We start from the raw sequence: 24490 nt of genomic DNA, 5'->3' as shown, positions 1-24490 counted from the left end.
TTCTGTGAAAATTGAAGGGTTGTTAGGGATGTTGACTGTGAAACTTCAAGATGACAACTTTGTCAAATGGAGCTACCAATTTCAGTCAGTATTAAGGGGTTATGATTTGTTTGATCATTTTACTGGTGAATCGCCATGTCCACCAAGGTTTGTGATTGATACTGAGGCAGGTGTCACAAATGAAATTACAGTAGCATACAAGAATTGGGTCAAGAAAGATTTGGCGTTGCTCAGTTTATTAATTGCTAGGCTATCGGATGATGCGATGGAATATGTCATTGGATGCAAAACGTCACATGAAGCTTGGACCTGTTTACACGACAGGTTTGCATCCATATCTGTGGTACGGATTAACCAATTGAAAACTGAGTTTTATTCTTCCCAGAAAGGTGGGGAATCTGTTGAGAAGTTTATGCTGAAACTGAAGGGTATAAAAGATCAACTGATTTCAGCTGGAGAGAAAATTACAGACAATGATTATATGATTGCTGTATTATCTGGATTGCCTGTGGAGTTTGAGATGATCAAGACTGTTATTCTTGCTAGGGAAACATCTATGTCTTTAAAAGATTTCCGGGCGCAATTACTTGGAGCTTAAGCAAGTATTGAGACACGAATGCACTCGCTGAGTTCTTCTATGGATGCAATGGTGGTGCAAGGTGAAAGGTCTAATTCACAGAGATTCCAAGGAGGATATGAACATGGTGAAAGTTCTAACTCTAATAGGGATTTTTATCATGGGAGTCAATCTAATGTTACAGGAGGCTCTGGCTATGTTGGTACGGCAAACAGATCTTTTCAACAGAGGAATAATGGGCAAAACAACTACTCCAGAAGGTTCAATAATGGGAATAATAATTCAAAGTCTTACTCTGGAAGTTATGGTAACAGGAATGGGAATTCATATGATGGCAATGGAAGTAGCACTTACTCTGGAAATGGGAAGCAATCTCAGAATGGCAATTTTTGGAATACAAGAACTAACTATTGGAATGGGAATACAAATTACAAATCCTCGGTTTCTCCAGAATGTCAGATTTGTTCAAGAAGGGGGCATACTGCTCCAAATTGCTACTACAGAGCTGACAACATTAATACACAAACTCCTGGTGGTTTTATAGTCTGTCAGATATGTGGAAAACGAGGTCACATTGCATTGGAGTGTTATCACAGAAACAATTTCTCCTATCAGGGTGCTCCCCCATCATCTTCATTAACTGCAATGACTGCACAAGGACATATTGGTCAGCAAAATGCATCTGCATCATCAACAACTCATGATTTCTCAGCAGCTGATACTTGGATTGTGGACACAAGGGCCACACATCACATGACTGCCAATATGAATGCAATGAATCAAGCTACACCTTACACTGGAAATGAAAAGATTGTTGTGGGAAATGGTGAAAGTTTGGCTGTAAAGCATATGGGGTCCTCTATTATTCCTATATCATCGAATCATTCATTAAAATTGCATAATGTGTTGCATGTTCCAATGATTACTGTCAATTTGCTCTCAGTTAAGAAATTATGTAGAGACAATGCTTGTTGGTTTATATGTGATGATCTTACCTTCTTTATACAGGATAAGGCCACAAGGGTGATTCTATACCAAGGAAAGAGTGATGATGGGGAGTTATTCAAGATTCCAGTGAGCACTTTTTCAGGATCATTTACTGCGCAGTTAAGTAATTGTGCTGCTTTTTTGGGGAAGACAGTTCAACAGTCAGTTTGGCACCAGAGACTTGGACATCTATCTCAAGAGATCTTAAATGCAATGTTGACAGATTCAAAAATATCAGTTAGTACAAAGTCTAATGATTGTATTTCCATGTGTTCTTCTTGTATACAAGGCAAAATGTGTAGGCAACCATTTCCAATAAGACAAACTAGAGCTAGTAGTCTTTTTGATAAAGTCCACACTGATGTATGGGGTCCATCTCCAACAAAGTCTATAGAAGGGTATAGATACTATATGAATTTTGTAGATGAATATTCAAGATTCATGTGGATTTTTCCCATGGTGAATAAATCAGAAGCTTTCCATATTTTTGCCAAGTTTTATGCCTTTGTGTTAAATCAATTTGGGATAACTATAAAATGTTTACAATCTGACGGAGGTGGGGAGTATATGAGCAAACTGTTTAGTGATTTCTTGGGGTATAAAGGCATCAAACACATGGTTTCATGTCCTTATACTCCTCAGCAGAATGGTCTTGCTGAAAGGAAGCATAGACACGTGGTGGAAACTGCATTAACATTAATGGCTGAAGCAAATTTGGAACCTAAGTTTTGGTATCATGCTTGTGCACATTCTACTATGTTGATTAATAGAATGCCATGCAGAGTTCTTGAAATGCAATCTCCATATCAGTGTGTGTTTGGCAGAGTACCAAAATTGTCTCATTTTAAAGTGTTTGGCACTGCTGTCTATCCGTATCTTAGACCATTTAATGACAATAAGTTACAGCTCAGATCTTCTCAATGTCCTTTTCTAGGTTATTCAAATGGTTACAAAGGCGTAGTTTGTTATAATTTACAAACTAGCAAACTGGTTATATCAAGACATGTTATACATGATGAATCAGTTTTTCCATATCAAAAGTCATTGGCAAAGCATAAAGAAAAGGTTTCAGATTTACAGAAGCCTAGACAGGTTCCAATATTGGTCCAACTTCCAGTTATGGAAGATCATAATTCAGCATTCTTGTCACATTCTACCTCAACTCAAGACAGTCAACAGAGTCTGGGGCATATTAATGCAGGTCAGTCTATATCTGAGATTGGGACTCCAAGCTCTTCAAGTTTATCACATTCAGCAACATTGGACACTTCTCATCATCATCACTCTATTCCAATTTCTTCCACATCACCCTTGTTGCCTGTCCATCACAGCTCACAATTGGAGGTAATTCTTCCTATCTCAGCACATGATAATACAAATTCTGCGAATTCTACATCTGTGTTAAATTTAGCTTCTCAGCATCCTATGGTAACAAGGTTGAAAAGTGGAACAATTCCAAGGAGAAATTATGCAGCATATTTGGCCACATTTCCTGAGCTACATACACTCCACTTAACAGATGAACCATTTTATAGAGGGTTCTCTTTTGTTACTCAAGTCACTGATATTGCAGAACCATCAAGTTTCAGGAAAGCTTCGTGCATACCACACTGGCAGCAAGCAATGCAAGAAGAATATGATTCTTTGAGAGCACAAGGAACTTGGGAATTAGTTTCTCCACCTAATGACAGATCCATAGTAGGGAGTAAGTGGGTGTACAAACTGAAAAAGAATGCAGATGGGAGTATATCCATATATAAGGCTAGATTGGTTGCCCAAGGGTTTTCACAGGAGCATGGCGTGGATTATTCAGAGACTTTTAGTCCTGTTGTCAGACATACAACAGTGCGAATTATTTTGTCTCTTGCTGCAATGAATCATTGGGAATTAAAACAATTGGACATAAAAAATGCATTCCTTCATGGTGATTTACAGGATGAGGTTTATATGAAACAACCACAAGGCTTTATTGATCCTTCACATCCCAATCTTGTTTGCAGGTTACTCAAGTCTCTATATGGGCTTAAACAGGCCCAAGAGCCTGGAATTCAAAATTCACTAGTTATCTAGTTGCAATGGGGTTCATTGCATCATTATCAGATACCAGTTTATTCACAAAGAAGGATGGTGATGATCTTGTGATTTTATTACTCTATGTTGATGACATTATCCTCACAGGTTCCAACACTTCCAAGATTAATACAGCAATCCAAGAATTGTCTGAAGTATTTGATTTGAAAGATCTTGGCAGACTCACATTCTTTCTCGGGTTACAGATTCACTATAAGGATAATGGAGATATCTTTGTGAATCAAACAAAGTATATCAAGGACCTTATACACAAAGTAGGTTTAGAGTCATGTAAACCTGCTACAACTCCCTGCAAGCCTCATAATTCGATGCTTGTGACAGAAGGTAAACCATTGGCTGATCCTAGTATCTACAGAAGTATTGTGGGGTCTCTTCAATATTTGACATTCACAAGGCCAGATATAGCCTTTGCAGTGAATTTGGTATGTCAATTCATGACTTCACCAACTGATGTTCATTTAACAATAGTGAAACGAATTCTGAGATACTTGCACGGTACAATTCAAGCTGGTATTTGCTATTTTGCAACTGCAGCAGTAAGTTTGAATGCATTTTCAGATGCAGATTGGGCTGCAGATCTTAACACCAGACGATCAGTGACAGGTTATGTAGTTTTCCTTGGACATAATCTTATTTCTTGGCAGTCAAAGAAGCAAACTTCAGTTTCCCGAAGCTCCACAGAAGCTGAGTATAAAGCATTAGCTCATACAGCTGCAGATATTACATGGGTGCGCCATATTTTAAAAGATTTAAATGTTTTTCTTCCTCATCCACCTGTGATCTATTGTGATAACATGTCTGCGATATCATTGAGTGCCAATCCTGTATTTCATTCGAGAATCAAACATTTGGACACAGATTATCATTTTGTCCGAGAAAGAGTACAACAAGGTGATCTGGAGGTGGTGTATATTCCTACAGATGATCAAGCAGCTGACATTCTAACAAAGGGATTGCACAGTCCTGCGTTTGTTAAGCATTGTTACAATCTGCAACTAGGAAATCCTAGTTGAGATTGAGGGGGGATATTGACGGTGATGATGACTTGGCAATCAACTAATGACATGGCAATATTAGACATTAAAGACTGATGACTTGGATGATGACTTGGCATTTAGTCTGTTAATATTGTTGTAACTAATTCAGGTTGTTAGGACTGATTGTTAGAGTTAGTTAGCACAAAGAGGCTATATAAGCCAAGTACTGGTGTAAGAATCGATCAATCAAGTGTATCATTTTCCTTCAGAAATACAAGCTTTCTCAATTCATTTTTCCTTTGATTTTCTCTCTACTTCTTCCTTTATATTTCCCATTCCCTTTCTATTTTCCAGTTCTGTTATGAAAAACTGCTTCACTTTAAAGTTAGGTAGTAAAAAAATGTTTGGTAAAAATAAAATATACTGCTTATTTTAAAAGCAATGATCTCCAAACAACAGATTTTAAAAGCATCTTGTAGGTTGCTTTTAAAATCTGCTATAATAAAAAGCGGAGTTGAGCCTTTAAAATGTTTTGAATTCATGTAAGAAGCTCATTAATTTTAAACTATTACATTATTTATCTTTCTAGACACTGCTTTTCATGCTCACAACACTTTTAAAAATACAGTTTATCAAACGCTCAACTGCTTTATTTTGGAGCTAGTTATTCATAAAGCACAATAGAAGCAATTTATTAGAAAAACACACCAATTCCAAACTGGTCCTTAGTTAGATCAAACAAGTTTTTTCTATTAAAATTTAAGAAAGGTTTCCTTGTTGTTGGCATAATTTGCTGAACAATTATGAAGGCCATAGAGAGAGGGAAGGTGCAGCATAGAGAGAAGAAGAGAGAGATGTGTAATTGTGAGGTGTGTGTTATTCCACCCATTGTGCCTTTATTTATAGTAGTAGGGAAGGTTAATTCATTACCCTTTAGGATTACAACATTTAATAGGTAATATACTTATAATAGGAATATGAGAGATATTCCAAGATATATTTGGATTTACACAATCACATTCCTAATCTAATAGGACTGCAACACTCCCTTTTGATTGTGTAAATACTCAAGTAAATGGTGTGTTAGGTCTTCAGTTATGAAGCAAGTACAGTTGATGAAGTTGTCGGCACAATGAGCAAATGCGAGTCTCAAATCAACGGAAGAATGCATAAAAAGTAAAACTCACAAAACCTCGCTATGGTAAAACCCAAGGTGGGAGAAAAACTCATAGACTAAGGAGAAAAGTGAGAAGTTGCATTAAGTCAAAACTATACGTCTTTTGGACGCAAGTAGAAGAGAGCTCACAAGGGTATGATCATCCCATGATAGGTGCCTAGTTAAAACTTAGTTAGGTAGCAAAAACCTAGTGGGAAAAATGCTCCTAATCGTAGGGAAAAAGAGTACATTAAGATCAAGTGAGTATACTTCTGGATACTCCCCCTGAGTTTGACATAACTTCCAAATGAGAACTACAAGCATTGCATATGAATAGTTAGGCATACCAATTCTTCGGACAAGCTTTTGGAAGGTTGACTTCGGCAGTGATGTCGTGTAGAGGTCGACAAGGTTGTCTAGGATCAGCTTGCATGACTACAATCTCCTGATGCTTTGTTGATGTAGATGTGGACGCAATATGTCTTGGCGTTGACTTTGTTGATGTATCATGGCTTGGTCGGGTTGATACATGCGGCATAGTCTTCATGGATCGTCGTTGGGACTCAACAATGGATGAAAATAGCAAGTACTTCGAATATACTCAACAAGAACTCCTAACCATGTCTCACTTGTGGCGCAGTGAAGTGAGGTGAATCTTGGAAAGATTTGAAGATTTCACAACTAAGGTCATATTGTGGACCTCCAAGATATTGCGATATCACTAATGGTAAAGACATAGCCATTTGGGGATTTTGCCTTGTGCAGGTTTGATAAGTAACCTGCGTCAGCATAACAAACAAGGCAAGCATCATTTTAAGGATCAGGGGGGTTGGATCCGCTGAGATGTGTTGGGATGAGCCCTCATAGTACCTTCAAGGTATGTCTTTAATACCAATTCAGTGGTTGCGTGTAGGCGTGTTGTTGCATCTTTACCAAGATCAACAGCGAAGGAGATGTCCTGTCTAAATACAATGAGCTAAGTATAACGAAGCGCAAAGTTGAACTTTAGATATGGAATTTTGGATTCCATAACATCTTCAAGGGTCTCATTTGCATATAACGTATGGACGATCAAAGGTATACTCAAAGGTGACACATTCAGGGTGTAGTTCGACTGGTTGACCAAAATACCATTAGAACAATGCTTCAACTTTAGGTCAAGGCATAAACGAGTTTTCCCAAGATCTTTCATCTCAAATTTCATCTACAGGTGTGAGGTAGTGTTCTCAAGCTCTTCCGGAGTCTTAGTGAGATTCGTGTTAACAACATAAATTGTAACTCTAGCAATTCGGAATAAGACTTCATAGTTTAACACGTAAGGGCATAATTCATCCCTGACTGATCAAATAATCACTTAGACAGGTATATCACATCCGTCGGATTGTAAGTGAACGCCTTAAACAAGTTAAGAGGATGTTTCGTGGGTTGGAACTATTTGAACCAGTCCATGTAATTCTTCGAGAACTTACATGTAAATTTCCGTATTAATATCTCAATGGAGAAAACACTAATCTCATTTCATCATGCTGTTATCAATTACAAGACGTTTTGAGAGAAACCTTGCACCGTAAGGCGTGCATCATATCGCACTATTTCATTCATCTCATAACGCTTCCTTTCCCACTTGTAACACAATAAGGTTACCTTGGGCAGCGTAGGAATGACAGGTCCAAACACACTTTGGTAAGGAATTTTAACCTGGATTGTAATTTCGGTTGTCCAATCAATTCTACGTTGTCACTTAATCAACGGAACACGGTTTGATATTGTTGCTTTTCATTTATGTCAGTAGCTACCATATAAGTGAAAACATCATTGATGATAATCTCATTTGAATTCCATTTAGCTCATCCAAACTAGTATACTAGACCAAGAACTTTAAGTCTCAAGATAAATTCGGATTAATCCCATGAGATGGAAATGATTTGAGACAGTGATCGAGTTTAGATTCATTGTTCTGCCGTGTCTTCCTCTTCTAGGAAAGTGAATCCTATGAACCGAATGATTTGTTATCCTCTAGGCCAAGACAGATTGATTGGCTATCCACCAGTGTACATGACCGTCTAACGGGGGCATCCAAACCGTCTAATAGGGGCGGAACACCCTCCAGGGATGTTGACTTAACGTCCATTAAGTACGTCTATCTTTGCAGTTGGTATATGATCTCGTCACTTTAGCTAGATCAGAGGAATGCGTTTCGAGCAACATTCTGAAATCTAGAATTCATCGCACTTGTTTATCACACTTGTGCAGTATAAGGATCGAGATGAGACATAGTGGGCAACGTCCACGCAAATTCGTGCCATGCTCTAGGAATATTGACGTTCTTATCTCCCCTTAACGGCGGGAAGACTGTCTCATTACAGTGACAACCCACAAATAAGCGGTAAAGAGATTGCATGCAAGGGCTCGAAGAGCTCTAGTGTGAAGGAGAATCATGATCGACAAAAGATACACATCCTTCTTTGAGGACCCATGGTGGTATGTTGCGGCAACGTAACTTGGCCATGGAATGCACACCCAAATGCGTAAATACGAAAATTGTCAAGTTTGTATCTAGTAACCAACTATAACGTCATATAGATTAGGTAGCAATGGGCCTCAAGGCAGACCAACATAACTACATACAAGGATTGCATAACCCTAGGCAGAAATCGAAAACTTGGTACGTTACCAAATTTCGATCAATCATTTAAATTGCGCTTTATGATCACTGGGCGAGGCTATTTAGGGTGAATCATAGGAATTCGATGTTCAATTATAAACCCAAAACAACATGCAATACTTCATTGAAAACCGTCGATATAAACTTTCCGGCATTATCCAGACTCCCAGACTTTATGGGATAAGTAGGGTGGTGAACCCTTAATCGGCCAAGAGGTTTAGCAGTAATGTGTGTGGACAAACATGTGACCAGTTTGTCGATTCATCAACCAAAACTATAAGTATTTATATGGTCCGCGTTTTGGTTGGATTAGTCCACATATATTCCCTTGAATCTACCGTGAAAAGAGAGTCGTTTCGTATCTTTGCAAGGAATGATATAGAAATCAATTTCCTTAATAAGCAGGCTTGCAGAGTGTGCTTGTAGGCACAAGATCCTTACTTCGGGTAAGGAGATATGTCGTAGCATTATTAGTTGACCTAAGTGTCCCAAAAAGTCGTGCCCAAGCAAGTAAATTGCTCAAGCACCAGGCTCCAAGCTGGCCACATGTGGTGTATTCCCAGTTGGGAGACAACTTATTGGCCTTAAATCAAAGCTTCATGCTCATTTTTGGAGGTGGTGCAAAGATATTTCACTCTATTTTCTTTAGTGATTTCATTTATGATAATTGTCATCTCGAATATCCTTAAAAACTCAGCATCAGGGAGAACTTAAGGTCCCTAAAATGGTGATTTAGTACCATTTATACAATGAGGAGCGTGTCAATGCTCTTAATCAGGTAGGATAGACCTAAAGTCATTGTTAGAGATGTGATTTAGGTGTAAAGTTAGTGTGCGTAGTATGCATTCATCCAGATAACTAACTTTCCCACATTCCTACCTAATCACATGTTTAATTGAATAGGTCGCATGTATTAAGAAACATGATTCAATTAACTAATATTCAAGGACAATATCAATAAGATTATCCATAAGTAAAACATACACCAAATGTGAATCCAATAACATGGAAAAATGTTCACAAAGTAAATTGTTTACTAAGGGGATTTGGCCAACAAGGCCATCCATATCAAAATTAGTCTCACATATTGACTACGAGAATGGTACTCCTTAACAACATTGGTAGGGGCACGAACAGGTGCATAACTAATGATCTATTCCATCAAGATGGAAGTAGATTCTGCAGGGTTAATGTGTAGGAATACTATCCCTTATTCTTGAAGTTTTAGGTCTTAAGTACCAAAGATCATGCTTCGGGCATGATGCCACACCTTGGCAGGCCCTAATTCTACCATATGTTTGTGGTAGTAATCAAATCCGAGAATTTGGTAAACTTTCGCTTTCTACACTTGTTGCTTCAGGAGCGAGTTAGAAACAAGGAAGGATGAGAAAAGTATTCTCTAGTCAAAATTCGATTGGATTTATAAACTTCAGAATTGTACTCATTCATGGACGTAATCATGGTGTGCTTTAGGCAATATCTTTCATGATTAGACGGTCCGTAAGAGGGAGCCAAAGAGCCATGAAATCCTTGTTCAGGAGGTAATTCTGTTTGTAATGCTTCGAGTATAAGTCTTCGAATGAAGATCATGGTGGAGGCTTATTCAGCTCTTCCATACCATTGTTAGCATCAATGGTTTCTCAACTTCTTGATAGTCAAGTGGAGATTCACATCTTGTAGAAATGTCCAAATCAGGAAAATTGAATTTGTGACGGTTCGACAATCCACTGAATTAGAGGGAACAAGATTATGATTGATGCTATAGGAATGAAACATCCATATGCATCAAAGTTAGAACATTTGAGTTCTAAGACATGGTTTTCAGGAAAAATGTCAGGTTTTCATGGGTGTATTGTTTTATGAAAACTTCATGTTTCAAAGGCACTAAATTTGAAACTATAGGTTCAATTTAGTTTATGAACATTTAGTTCATAAAAGAGAGGTTCTTGCAAGAACACAGAATGCAATAGACAACTAAATGTAGTGGATTTGAGTTTCTTCGGGAACTTAAGTGTGAGAGTTTCAGGACTACGAAAGTGAGTCAACGGTTCAAAGAAGAGAAATAAATTATTGAATCGTTAATGTCCAAAAGTGATCTTCAGGTCAATAACTTTGGATTATTATCAGATTAATGAACTGCAGGTCACTTTTGATTAATTCAATAAATCGGGACCATTCGGGGTCCATCGTAGAAGCAAAATAATGACATGGGGGTCTTATTAACTTCAATTGGCGGCGGGCCAAGTGAAAAGTGAATTATAGCTTAATAAGGTTAACTAAAAACATCCCAAAAATATTTGGGTATGGTTAAGAAGCACGGGATGCCAAAATATGGCATTGGGTCGAAAAAAAAAGGAACACAGCCCAGCATGTAATTGCTAATTGTAATGGGTCAAGGCCTTTCAGCAACAATTGCAAGCCTTTGAGCTTCTAAAAGGTAGGCAGAGTTGCGAAAAAACTCAGCACGTTAGCTGGCTGCTAGAACGGTATGAGGGCTGAAACCCATGAACCAAGGACCTAAGCAGCAGGCTTGGTCCAATTCGAGTAGTAAGCCTATAAAGGCTGTCTAGTTGCTTACCCAAGCTTCAGGCTTGGTGCGTTTCAGCCACAATTTTTTTTTTCCAACAATCTTAGGGTTTAAAAACCCTAATTGCTTCTAATTTCTTTCGATTCTTTGACTCAAAAATTCCACATAGCAAAAATTGTGTAATGCATGAAACAAATATATATTGACAAATATATGAACATATACAATATATATCGGAAGGAAAATATAAACATAGGGGGGGTTCATGCATCATGGAGAATGTTTTCAAGCTTCAAGGTCGTTTCAAATATCTTACTTTATTTTAAGCATACCTGATTGGCAGAAAATTACAAAAAGCCTTTGAACTTGTAGGAGATCCTTCTTGAAAAATCGGAATTGCATCTCCAATGCGTTGTATCATGTGCAACATAGAAAAATTAAATTGAATCCATAACATGTAGATCAATTCAATAAAATAGTAAAGTAATCATAAAAAGAACTATTAAAACGTAATACTCCCCTGATTGAAGATCAAACTCTCTTTAGCGCAGCGTCAAGAGCGCGCTGATAACGTGTTGTAGGCATAATTTACTGAACAATTATGGAGGCCATAGAGAGAGGGAAGGTGCGGCATAGAGAGAAGAAGAGAGAGATGTGTAATTGTGAGGTGTGCGTTATTCCACCTATTGTGCCTTTATTTATAGTAGTAGGGAAGGTTAATTCCTTAACCTATATGATTACAACATTTAATAGGTAATCTACTCCTAATAGGAATATGAGAGATATTCCAAGATATACTAGGATTTACACAATCACATTCCTAATCTAATAGGACTACAACATTCCTTAATTTATTGGGGGTGGCAAATGACAATAAAACCACTATTTTTTTTAATATTTATCTTTACTGATAAGTGAAAAGCCTTATATTTGTGTTGCTTATATGACAAGTTGGACATTTAACGATTACAATTGGCCCATTGTGGGGTTCCGTTGATGTCCCTCATTTCCTAGTGCAGACACTGCAATGTTGTTATGGTATTACACATGGGATTTAAATAAATGACCCTACTTAATGAGTAAATTATTATTATTATTATTAAGCAACCGATATTATCTACATAAAGGGTAGAAGATGAGCTTAGTCTCACAATAGGCTAACAATAATGTTGTTCAAATTTGCCTTTGGCGCGAATCGAATCTAAGACCTCTCATTTACAAGTGAAGAAGAATATCACTAGACTGTAGTACTAAGTGGCAAAATATTATTATATAAAAAAAAAAACAAACACTGCTAGAATGTGCTTGAAAAATCGAATGGAACAATACCCTTTATCCATGCCATAAAGAAAGAGATTCTGGCTACTTGGAGAATTTCTTCAGTAATTAATACAAGTCATATGACATATTATTTTCGCAAATTCCTCATGTTACTAGTATCCAGGTACGGAAGCTAATATGGCAGTTAATGCCACATAGTACTACAGTTTAGTGACATTCCTCTTCACTTGTAAGCGAGAGGTCTTAGGTTCGATTCTCGTCAAAAGAGAATTTAAACCATATTATTGCTATCTCATTGTGAGGTTAAGCCCACTTCCTTCCCATTAGTGTAGATAATATTGTTTGTTCAAAAAACAAAAAATATGGCAGTTGATGTCTTGCCTAATATTGGTCATTTTTATGATCAACCTTATATTTGCTTTAATAATTTTTACAACTCGATTGATCTTAGATTGAATATTGACATGTACATGACAACATGTATGTGGATCTTCTTTGTAATTTATTTCAGCTCTTTAAACAAGAACGGAACAGAAGTGTTGTTTGGCGTAAAAACGTACAAGAAGTCTATTAGGTTGTGTGAAGGGGTTAGGCAGACTTTGGAGTAGGTGCTGGGTTTTTCATCTCAGAGTTAGGATGATGCAAAAGTTAGGTTTGTGTTACTTATTTTGTTTGTTTTTGTATTTGAGTTTGGATTTGACTTCTGGTTGGATTCCTTATTTAGTGGAGAGATTTTGTTAATTACCTATTGATTAGGATTTGGAATTACTTTCTATTAGGATTTTTATGTAAACCTAAGTCCTATGCTCTATAAAAAGGACCTTAGGGTTAGTTTATTTTGTGTGGTAATTTGATTAGAGTCAATTTGTGAGTTTATGAGTTAGAGAGTAATTTGGGAGAATCTTCTTTATTTGTTTTTGGATTCTCTACTCGTTTTGTTTTAGGGTTTGTAATTTGTGCGATTTAGGTTGTGAGAGTTCAAACACTTTTTTGTAATCTTCGTTTGTTAGTTACTCGCCATACTTCGCCCATGAATGTACGCTTTACACCAAATCACGTTAAATCTTTTGTATTCTTATTTTGAGATTGTTGTTTTTTCGCTTTTGTTTACGACATTGATATTTGGTACTTTATTAGAATTTACTTCCGTTTACGCATAGAAGTACAACAGTGGAAACAACCTTTTCTTGTATTATTAATTAGACAGATAGAGGAGGGTAGAGCCAAGCGAATTGTAGCTTCTCTAGCTTACTAATCGCTATGTTTTCTTCTTCACTACAACTTAGAGGACGATTTCTAATAGTACACTTTGCTACCACCTATAGCAAGCCGACTTCCCCAATTAAGTTGATGAAATTGTTAAACACTTGATAGACACTAGTTTGGGTAGCGAGGGCCTAACTTTTATCATCTATTTTTAGGTGCTGCCTGCTTTTAGGTTCTACCCTCTTCTCAATTCATACAATATTTTAGGAAACTGTTATTAGCACTCTAAAAATCTCATTTTACACTTCTCACAAATATATTTTTCTTTCTAATTATAAAAACTTTGGAGTGCCAAATGAGATTTTTGGAGTGCTAATAACAATTCCATATTATTATTGTTTCTCTATTCCTTCAATAATTTCCAGGCATGGCTTCTCACCAGGAAATACAGTGTCACCCATAAGGTTTCTACACCTTACCATCCTCAAACGAATGGCCAAGCTGAGGTTTCCAACCGAGAGATCAAGCAAATACTGGAGAAGACCGTTGGGCCAACAAGGAAGGATTGGAGCTTACGGTTAGATGATGCACTTTGGGCGTATCGTACGGCGTACAAAACCCCCATTGGGATGTCCCCCTTTCGACTTGTCTATGGCAAGGCGTGCCATCTTCCCGTTGAATTGGAGCACAAAGCACTTTGGACCATCAAGAAGTTTAACATGAACCTTGATGAAGCGGGAAGTCAAAGGAGATTGCAATTGAATGAGCTTGATGAGATACGGCACGAGGCGTACGATAATGCAAGCATTTACAAGCAAAAGACCAAAGCTTTCCATGACAAGTTTTTGTGTGTTTGTTTGTGTCTTAGGGTACATTCCAACACAATGATGAGGATTCGGTTTGTAATTGCATGACTGTTAAAGAGAGTTATAAACATGGATGAAAGTTTGATTTACTCTTTGTGTATGCTTGGTTGTGGTTATAACTTATGAATTCACATGTAATCATAAAGAAAAAAAATTAGTTTTTGTAACGTGCTTGAAGGAAGGAACTCAAACAAACGCTACAACCTTGTGAGACTTGAGCCTAAACGTTTATTTGGAGAGTTAAAATCTGTGCATTCTTGTTTTCTAAAGTCGTTGCATGATCTTATTATTCTTTGCTTGGTTACTACTTAGAAGGCGTTTCATCATTTAGTTCCAAATGCTAGAACTTATGCCAAATTCATTCAAAACATGTTAGTGAATTGCATAACACATATTCAAGATGAAGTTAGTAGTTACCACCATAGCCAAAAAGCCGTCATTCCATGCATGTGTTTTTGTAGGTTTAACCCCGTTGAGCCTTGTTTAGCCTATGTTGTTTGTTACCCCACATTATCCTTACCTAGCCTAGATTAGGATTATCCATACCCTTGTTCTTAGAACGTAGTTAAGCATGACTCAAGATGAATTCCTTTGATCGTGGTAGTGCAGAAACATAAGTGTGGGGGAAGGAAATTTTGTGTGCCAAAAGAAATAGAAGGGCACGGGTTAGAAAAAAAAAAAAGAAAAGAAAAATTCGTGCAAAATAGAAAGAAAAAAAAGAAAAAGTTGTGAAAAGTATGAAAATGAGTTGGAAGAGCATAAAAATGAGCTCTAAGTTGTTGGTTGTTGAAGAAAGGGTCCAAAAAGTTGCAATTGACCCTAAGTATGCATGCATATTCCCCTTTGTGTTTAAAGTTGTTTTCTGCACGCTAAAGTGAATTCTAAGTGTCAATTTCATTGCTTTGCTTACTATTGTTTTAAGAACGTTTGTTTATCCTTTTCCCTTCTTTGTTAGCCAATACCCCAAGCCCCGTTTCAACCTTTCACTTTAATCTTGAGTGTTATGTGGTTCAATTTGTGGAGTTTAAAATTGGTATGAGCATATGGTGTCACTGGTTCTCGCATCTAAGTAGCAGCATTCCATTCATGAGATCATATTGATTAACATGCTTGTTAACTCCGAAAAGTGCTTTCTTTGTTATACATATATGTGAGCGTTCGTTTTCATATTTACATCAATCTTCTCACATATAACTAGTGTAGGGTGTGTAGTTAGAAAATCTGAGTGAAAATAGAGTGCATATCTAGTAAGGGATTGAGGAAATTCTCTAAGGCATGTTACTACATTCAAAACATCGTTTTAATTGGTTATTTGTGAACTAATGAGTAGTGACTATGATTAAGTATGTGCTTAAGCGTAAAGATGGCTAAAATCTGTGAGAATGATGATTTTTAACATGTCATGTGCATTGGAAATCCCTGAGGCGATTGTTGGAAGGTTTAGGTTGTGTTTTACTCATTTTGCGTCGTTTGTTTACTTTGTTTCATTTTGTTTTGCTCGAGGACTAGCAAAAGCTAAGTGTGGGGGAATTTGATAGGAGCATATTTATGCGCCTTAGTTTAGCTTGTTCTTGTGCGTTTATAGTGTTTTTCCTTAGTAAAGTAGTCTTTTAAGCTAGTTTTATGTGTTTTCAGGTTTTAAGGGCAAAGTATGCAAAGGGAAGCATTTTGGAGCCTTTTGGAGCAAATTAGAGCTTGGAATGGACATCATATGCTTGGAGCTAAGAGGATGAACGAAATTGAAGACTTGAAGATGATGTTTCCTACTTGAACACGATTTCCTAGTCGAAGTAGGAAAGTCCCTAATTGAAGATGAAATCCTAGTTGAATTAGGATTCCTAGTTGAAATAGGTTTCCTATTGGAATTGGGATTCCTAAAAGATGAAGATTCCTACTCAAACAAGGTTTCCTACTTGAAGTAGGAAAGTTAAATCCAAATGGCATCAAGTTTCAGCAACAAAGAAGTTTTCCAAGTCCAAGAAGGAGAAGAATTCCAAGTCAAGGGAGGATTGAGACATGTTTTCCTAATGCTAGAAGGACTCCTAAGTGTTGTAGGACACAAATGACAAGTTTCTAGAGTGTTCCCCTCCTTGCCGTGAGTTTCCTACATTTCCTATCAGTTTTGGGGCTTTCTAGAAGCCCTATCCCTAATCCCTACATTGGTGCCGCACCCTAGCTTCTAGATGCCCTAGTTCCTTGCCTTGCAAGGCATTCTAGAAGCCTTATCCTTCCTCCCCCTATTCAGCCGCACCTTGGTGAACCTTTTCCCTTGTGGATTCTGATTTCTAAGTCTAATTCCTTGTGGATTTGGGTTATTCAAATCCATATCTGATTCCCCTAGGGTTTTAAGTGCCTATATATACTCATATTAACCCCTAGATCAGATCACCACCTCTCATACACAATCATTCACGCCAGAAATTAACCCTTGATTTCTGCCGCACCTTCCCATCACCAAAATCCATAATTTCTGCCCAAATTCATCCCTAGTCGTAACCCTCATCAACCCTAAACACCATCACCCATTCCTCATCCATTCTCCACCACCTAAGGCCCTAAACTTGTCCCTAGACCCTTTGCCGCACCAAGGAGGAGGAGAAGGAAGCTTGGAAGTTCATGCAATTCAAGTTCGCGTCGCTGAAATTTCTAGGTGTTTCTTTTCCTTTGATTTCAATGTTTAAATTCAATTCTCTTTGTTTTGTGTGTATGAGGAACTAAACCCCCCCTTGGCTAGGGGGGGATTCGAAATACATATTTATGCTTGCGATATGATTTGATTACTTCTAATTGCGCTTCATAAGTTGTGAATTCAATTTACTTATCTATGTGAATTACATTGATTTGTGTGTGTTGGTTGAGAGTGCACGCTTAATTATCATGCATAAATTGAATGCTAGGATATAAGGAAATTTCAACTAATCGTTATGGACTTATATTCACAAGTAGTAAAGGTTGATGATCTCAATCGCGTTAAGTAAATTCTTGGCATAAGTTTCATGCAATCATAGTAACAAGTGCTTCGTCAATGCTTATGGTTTTCATAGAACTTAATGATTCTTGCTTGTATCTCTATTATGCAATCATGTAGGGGACTTGTGGGGAATGCTTTGGGTTGTCGTATGCAATCATCCAATTCAATAACGTTAGGAAAATCTGAAGGTTAATTTAAGCGGACCTAATTAACTTGGGGCGTTGAGAATTCATGGGTTATTGAAAAGCAATTGGAAATCGTTTTGAATGCAAGTATAACATGTGTGGAGATGAACCCCTTAGCTAGCTTCCCATCCATTCATTTAAGCCAAATTCGTTTTAAAATCTGCTCTAGTTTACAAAGTTTTGTTTTGTTTTTAAATTCGTCCAAAATCAATCCCCCTTTTCTTTGTTGAGTCATATTAGTTAGAAGTCAAGTTAGTTTGTGTGTTTTAAGTGTTTTGAGTCAAGTTAAAACCTAATTTCGTCCAAGTTTGTGTCTAGTGTTCAAAACTGCCCAGATTGTGTTTTTAAGGCAGTTTTGAGTGTTTTGGTGCTGTTTTGAGTCTTTTGGTTTGTTTTAGTGTTTTAAAGTTTAGTTTTGCATTCTTTGAGTCTAGTTTAGTGTTTTAAACTTGTTTTTACGTATTTGAGTCAGTTTTCAAGTGATTTTGCAATCCCTCCTAATCCCCGGCCTAGAACGATCCCTACTTACATACTTTGCTACAATTGATAAAAAGAGGGTTAATTTGAGTGCTAGTTAATTTCATATCAATTTTTGCAACCGTGCTGCCGCCAAAATGTGTTAGTGTTCTGTATTCGAATTAGCTTTGATTTTCTATATTGAAAACTGAAAATAAATGAGAAACTGATTAAGATGATGAACGAAGAGACAATATATAGTGCGTTGCTCCTTAGATTTGATTACTTAACAAATAGGAATGAGCAAGACGACAGTTGCAAACCCGCTCACGTCTACAACATGACTCAACTCCTGTGCACATCATGTGTACAACTTAAGACACACAACTACTATAAAAGCTGTCATTCATCTAGTCTATGAACTAGTTCTAATCTTAGTCGTCCATTACAAACAAGAACATAAGAACAACTAAACCCATAAATTCAAGATTTAAACAAGTGTAATATGCACAAATCCTTATATCTTTTATACAATTATTGGGTTTTGAGTGTTAGAATGTTTCATCTCTCAATCTATAGCTCTCTAATTTATTTTATTGAGTAAACTGTCGGTTTACCCCCTGAACTTTCACCTCACTTTCGATTTCCCCCCTGAACTTTTCCATTGGAAAATTAAGGACTCAAACTAATTTTTTTAGCCAATTTGCCCCCTACCGTTAGTTTTTCATATATTCCATCCATATTTCCGTTAAGTGAGACCATGTGCACAACATGTGAGGGTAGTTAAGTTATTTCACTCTTAAAAATGATTAAAAAACTGAAAATAATAAAAAAAGCAAAACTTTCCCTCTATTTTTTCCTGCTAATTCCTATCCTCGATTTTATTTTTCCCTCTCATTCCTATGCATGAGAAATGACATATGGTGTTATTGTCTACCATTTTTATTTTCTCTAACAAATTAATAATTTGACAAATGCTAATGATGCTATTGTCTCCAAAGCAGTGCATTAATATAAGAAACCCTAGTCTTTTTTATGGACATGTTTCTTATATTAATGCACTGCTTTGGAGACAATAACACCATGAGCATTTGTCAAATTATTAATTTGTTAGAGAAAATAAAAATGGTAGTACATGCTTCAAAAAAAAGATTAACTTAGCTACTTATGAAGACAATAACACCATATGTTATTTCTCATGCATAGGAATGAGAGGGAAAATTAAAATTGAGGATAGGAATTAGTGGGAAAAAATAGAGGGAAAATTATTATTATTATTTATTTTCAGTTTTTAATCATTTTTAAATTGAAATGACTTAACTATCCTCACATGTTATACATATGGTCTCACTTAACGAAAATATGGATGGAATATATGAAAAACTAACGGTAGGGGGCAAATTGGCTAAAAAAATTAGTTTGAGTCCTTAATTTTCCAATAGAAAAGTTCAGGGGGGAAATCGAAAGTGAGGTGAAAGTTCAGGGGGTAAACCGACAGTTTACCCTATTTTATTTTGACTTTTACTCTTGGCATCGTTTATGTATTTAGTTGTGATCTCTAGATCACATAAACTGAAGAAAGCATATTTATACATCAAAGAAAGTATGACTAACTCTGTTGAAGAATTTTGGGCTCCAGGTTGCAAACCTATGAGTACACCACTAATTCCAAGTGACTATGAGAAAAGAGGATGATAGTAGAACTGCTGATCAAGCTCAATACATAAAGGTTGTTGGGAGCACGTTATACCTTAGTGCAACTTGACCAGACATAATGTATTATGCCTGTTTGCTAGCAAGGCCCTGCATTGTCCCTCAAATAAGCACTATGGAATAGCAAAAGGAGTTCTCAATTATATTCAAGGAACTTTGGATTTTGGCTTTGAATACAAGAAAGGAAAAGGAGCAATTATGATAGGATTTTGTGACAGTGATTGGAGTGGTTCAGAAGAGGTCGTGAAAAACACTTCTAACAATGCTTGTACTTTTTGTAGTGGTGTTTTCTTTTGGGTTTCAGTTAAGCAGCAATGTGTAGCCTTATTCATTGTTGAAGTTGAGTCCTGAGTACATCAGTGCTTTAGAAGCTAACACACAAGCCAGTTGGTTAAGAATTGTCCTATAAGACTTTGGTGAAGTTCAAACTGATGCTACACTAAATTGTGATAAAACTTCAATCATGCATCACTAAGAATCCCATTTTCATTAGAAACCCAAGCATATAAATAGAAGGTATCATTTCATTAAGAAAGCACTGCAACAACGAGTGATTGATTTTTAGTTCATTGTCCCACAAATGAAAAGTTGCTGATATCTTTACAAAGGCATGAGCAAAAGATCAGTTTAATCATCTCAGAGATCTCCTTGGTTTGAAATCAGTTCACAATTTAAGGGGGCGTTGAAGCATAAATTGTAAACTGATTTGTTGAAGACTCGGTATTAATCCTAGCTTACATTGTTGGATTAATTAGAATAGGTTTTAATCCTAGCTTACACAAAATCACAGATTCAAATTCCAAATTCTAACAATAGCATGCTTAGTTTTCCTGTCAATTTGTTGAACAAGTTTGCATCAAATCTTTGTTTAATACAAGGTGCATAATTAGGTTATCTTATACAAGTTTTAAGTTGTTGACCCACAAAACTATCAATCGCTAATTAACGTAGGGACGTGAGCAAGAGTCTTTAAACTACACCTCTTTCTTTTTACTGAACTGGTAAAATACTTTAAATTTTTGTTTAATACAAAGAGCATTGGATTTTTCTTCGCGAGGATTTAAAATTATTCATGCACAGACGTACATAAATAACAAAAATTATTATAATATAGAAGAGCCTCTTTCTCTTCACTGAACTACTTGACAAAACGTAACATGATAATGTCCACTTCAATGAGATAGAGTTCAATGGGAATCAAAGCTCTGTGGGTAGAAATGCCAGTTGTAGAAACCCCGTTGGTTCGTAAAGGGTTGATAGAAACCAAACCCAGTCTTGGGTTTTTTGTTTTTTTGTCAAATAATAACTTTTATTAAATTCTTTGCATAAGTAATGTATATTATGCTTTAGAATATTTCAAAGTCAATGATAGCAAATAACAAGACATCTATAAGATCCATCCGCTTCTTACACATGATAGCAATTGACCCAATCTTTAGAGGAATGTTATTCATACTATATTTTTATATCATATTTCTACATTATTTTAAGTGGCATCTGATGTGGACAAACACATCATTTGAAAATTTTTCAAAACCCAAGAAAAGGAAGGAGAAAAACTTATCGTATACCACAATCATCATTTAATTAACTAGTTTTTCTTAATTATTAATTTATTAAATAATGAACTAAATTTAAAATTCTGATTAATTCAAATATTGTGAATGTCTACATCAAATACCACCTAAGATGGTATGAATAGCATTATTATTGTTACTTTGATTGAGAGAGGAATTTGTCTACTCAATTGCCTAATTGTTGGATCAAATTCTTTGTTCACAAAGCCAATCAAAATGAGTTTACCTACTCATTAATTTGTCTACACTATTGGTGATACACTATAAACATGGCCCATGGCCACGATGGTATTACTCACACACGCATGGGAGGCCTCTTTCTATTTGGCCTCATCTGATTGTTTATGATGCTTGTATGCGGACGATTGTAAAAAATTACAAGATATACAGAGTCTATCTAAGGAGATTTCAATTTTTTTTTTTGGTTTTTTTTTTTTTTTTTTTTTGAAGATAAGGACTAGTTGTTCACTTCACATTGAACTCAACTATCTATTTTTTAATCTTCATTAATAGATCATCATTGCAAAACATTAATCCAATCCAAAATCACTAACCATTTGATTCTCATGATAAAATTTCAATATTTCTTAGAACATAATGTTCGTCAATTTCTTTGAATTCAATTAGATGTTTTATAAATTTCTTATTTAGCTAATATTTTACAAAGATGATCTATGAAGTGCAATTTAAAAAATAAACATTTTGGACAGTTGAAGTTTGATTTGAAGTAGGTTCTACAACTAGTTCCCATTTTACCCAAAAAAAAATATATCCAAAAAAGGGCCTTTATTCGACGTGGCTGTCGATGGGAATATTATATTGTCCTTGTGGAGTCTGGACAACCAATCGAACCACCCCCCCCCAAAAAACAAAAAAACAAAAAAAAAAAAAAAAAAAACCAAAAACTCACTTTCAAATTCGTCCAAATGGTGTATCAGATCTGGGCTTGGTATCATTTGTTTTTTTAATTCCTTCTTGTCTATATGTTGACATTCCGAATTATAATAGTCTAAACAAAACAATGTCAATATATCCCGATTATAGAATCGTCCAAATGGGTCCTAGAGTGTTTTACACGTAACTGAAAAAAACAAAAACATAAAAAAAAAAAAAAACAAACTAGGGATATTGAATCGTGTCATCTAAATGGGTTCTAAGTTTTTAACACGTAATCAAAAGAAACAAAAATCTAGAAAAAAATGCACTAGAAGCATTACAATAGTATCATCTAAATGGACCCTAAAGTATTTTACACCTAAAAAAACAAAAACAAAGAAAAGAATACACGAACTAGAGACACGCAGGGAATGAAATTGCATGAGAATATGACTCAATCACCCCCGTATAATATTCAAAGTCAAGCTCACATTATGAGACATTTTGCAAAATATTGAACCAGTTTTTGGAAATGCAAATGTATCATTTATATGTTTAATCTTAGTAGCTGATAAGCGTTGCAAACCACTATTTTCTTTTTCCTACTATGGCTTCCCTAGCCAGGCAAAAGCAGCCTCACTTTGTCCTAATCTCCCTCATGGCACAAGGCCATATGATGCCCATGGTAGACATGGCTAGACTTATTGCAGAGCGTGGGGTGATGGTTAGCTTGGTCACCACTCCATACAATGCCTCGAGATTCGACACGACAATTTCTAGAGCAAAAGAATCTGGACTTCCAATTGATCTTGTGCAAATACCATTTCCATGCCAAGAAGTCGGACTTCCAATTGGGTGTGAGAATCTTGACAGTTTACCCTCAAGAGACCCGCTCAGAAAATTTTATAAGGCTCTAAGTTTGCTACAAGAACCGGTCGAAAACTATCTTCGCAAGCAAAAGCTTCATCCCAGCTGCATAATCTCGGACAAGGCCCACTGGTGGACTTCGAAAACAGCTCAGAAGTTCAATGTTCCTAGGATTGTTTTCCATGGGATGTGCTGCTTCTCACTGTTGAGCTCTCACAATGTGAAAGCCTACAATGCTCACAATTCTGTCACCTCTGACCTTGAACCTTTTGTGGTGCCAGGGCTGCCCCATAGGATTGAGATCACTAAGGCTCAGCTGCCTGGAACATTTGTTACCCAGACCGATTAAGATGACTTTCGGGACAAAATACAAGAAGCAGAATTAACATCCTATGCGGTTGTAGTGAATAGCTTTGATGAACTGGAGCATGGGTGTGCTGAGGAGTTGAGCAAGGTACTTGAGAAAAAAGTTGGGTGCATTGGGCCGGTTTCCTTGTGCAACAAGAACAATATGGACAGGTTTTCTAGAGGCAACAAAGCCTCAATTGATGAGAGGCAATGCTTGGAATGGCTCGAATCTATGAAACCAAGGTCAGTTATCTATGCGTGTCTTGGTAGCCATTGTAGGCTAGTTCCATCACAACTGATTGAGCTTGCCCTTGGTTTAGAAGTTTCAAGGCAGCCATTTATTTGGGTAGTCAAAACAAGTGAGAAGCATTTAGAATAAGAGAAGTGGTTAGTGGAGGAAAGATTTGAGGAAAGGATCAAAGGGAGAGGTCTTCTGATCAAGGGTTGGGCTCCACAAGTTCTTATACTCTCCAATCCTGCAATTGCAGGATTCTTTACTCACTGTGGTTGGAACTCAACAATAGAAGGAGTGATCACTCATATATTTCATGCATTTATACCATCCATTTCTAAAGTCTTTGTGATGTTTTTGTGTTAAAATGGTTGCATTTTACCTTACCTTGTGTTAGTGTGCAGTTAAATTTTCTTTAAGATCAATTTCAAGCAAAAAGGAGAAAATGAAATAATAAAAACAAACAAAAGAATTGGAAGTGGAGCTTGTCTCCACGGGTGGTGTTTGAAAAAGAAATCAGAAAGCAAAGTGGGAGAGTGAGGATGAAGGGAGGAGCACACAGAAGTGGGAAAGAAAGAGAAGAAAAAAATAAAATAAAATAAAAGTGTGGAGGGAACACACGGCATTTCCGGAAAGAGGAAAGAAAAGATGGTAGAAAAGAGGAGAACATGGGGTGCCCACTATGAAGTGGAGTTTGGTTGGTCTTCCACTTGTAGCTTTGGTTGGTTTTGACAATTATTGCCTTTTGTTGAAGGCAATAACTAAAGGGCAGAGAGCAAATGAAGAAAAGGACAGAGGGGAGGACGGACAGAATGGAGCAGCAGAGGAGTATTCATTGCAGCAGAAAATAAAGGTGTGCAGCTCTGATGAGACTTACAGAGTAGAGAGTTGCAGAGAGCAACATAGCAGAAAAGGAGGAGAAGATCAGAGAG

At 36.7% G+C, this 24490-nt stretch overlaps 2 protein-coding genes and 1 pseudogene across 2 annotated transcripts; all 3 read left to right on the top strand.

Annotated features, from left to right (window-relative positions):
* Positions 1-616: 616 nt before the first annotated feature.
* Positions 617-1672, top strand: LOC126591940 (uncharacterized). Its single transcript, XM_050257658.1, has 2 exons — positions 617-1431; positions 1586-1672. Exons 1-2 carry the CDS (start codon positions 617-619, stop codon positions 1602-1604), a joined length of 834 nt encoding a protein of 277 aa, XP_050113615.1. The 3' UTR covers positions 1605-1672.
* A 1967-nt stretch (positions 1673-3639) lies between these two features.
* On the top strand, positions 3640-4668 carry LOC126592182 (uncharacterized mitochondrial protein AtMg00810-like). Its single transcript, XM_050257914.1, has one exon. The coding sequence runs from the start codon at positions 3640-3642 to the stop codon at positions 4666-4668; it is 1029 nt and encodes a 342-aa protein (XP_050113871.1).
* A 17945-nt stretch (positions 4669-22613) lies between these two features.
* Positions 22614-23958, top strand: LOC126592635 (UDP-glycosyltransferase 73D1-like; annotated as a pseudogene).
* Positions 23959-24490: the final 532 nt, after the last annotated feature.

The sequence above is a fragment of the Malus sylvestris genome, chromosome 12, assembly GCF_916048215.2.
Source record: "Malus sylvestris chromosome 12, drMalSylv7.2, whole genome shotgun sequence".
NCBI classification, from domain to species: domain Eukaryota; kingdom Viridiplantae; phylum Streptophyta; class Magnoliopsida; order Rosales; family Rosaceae; genus Malus; species Malus sylvestris.
The sequence above is the reverse complement of the archived record's forward strand: the minus strand, read 5'-3'. Positions and strand labels throughout refer to the sequence as shown.

Bases quoted from the DNA above. Each gene is read 5' to 3' on its own strand.
- LOC126591940 (XM_050257658.1), top strand. From the start codon at position 617: ATGCACTCGCTGAGTTCTTCTATGGATGCAATGGTGGTGCAAGGTGAA.
- LOC126592182 (XM_050257914.1), top strand. From the start codon at position 3,640: ATGGGGTTCATTGCATCATTATCAGATACCAGTTTATTCACAAAGAAG.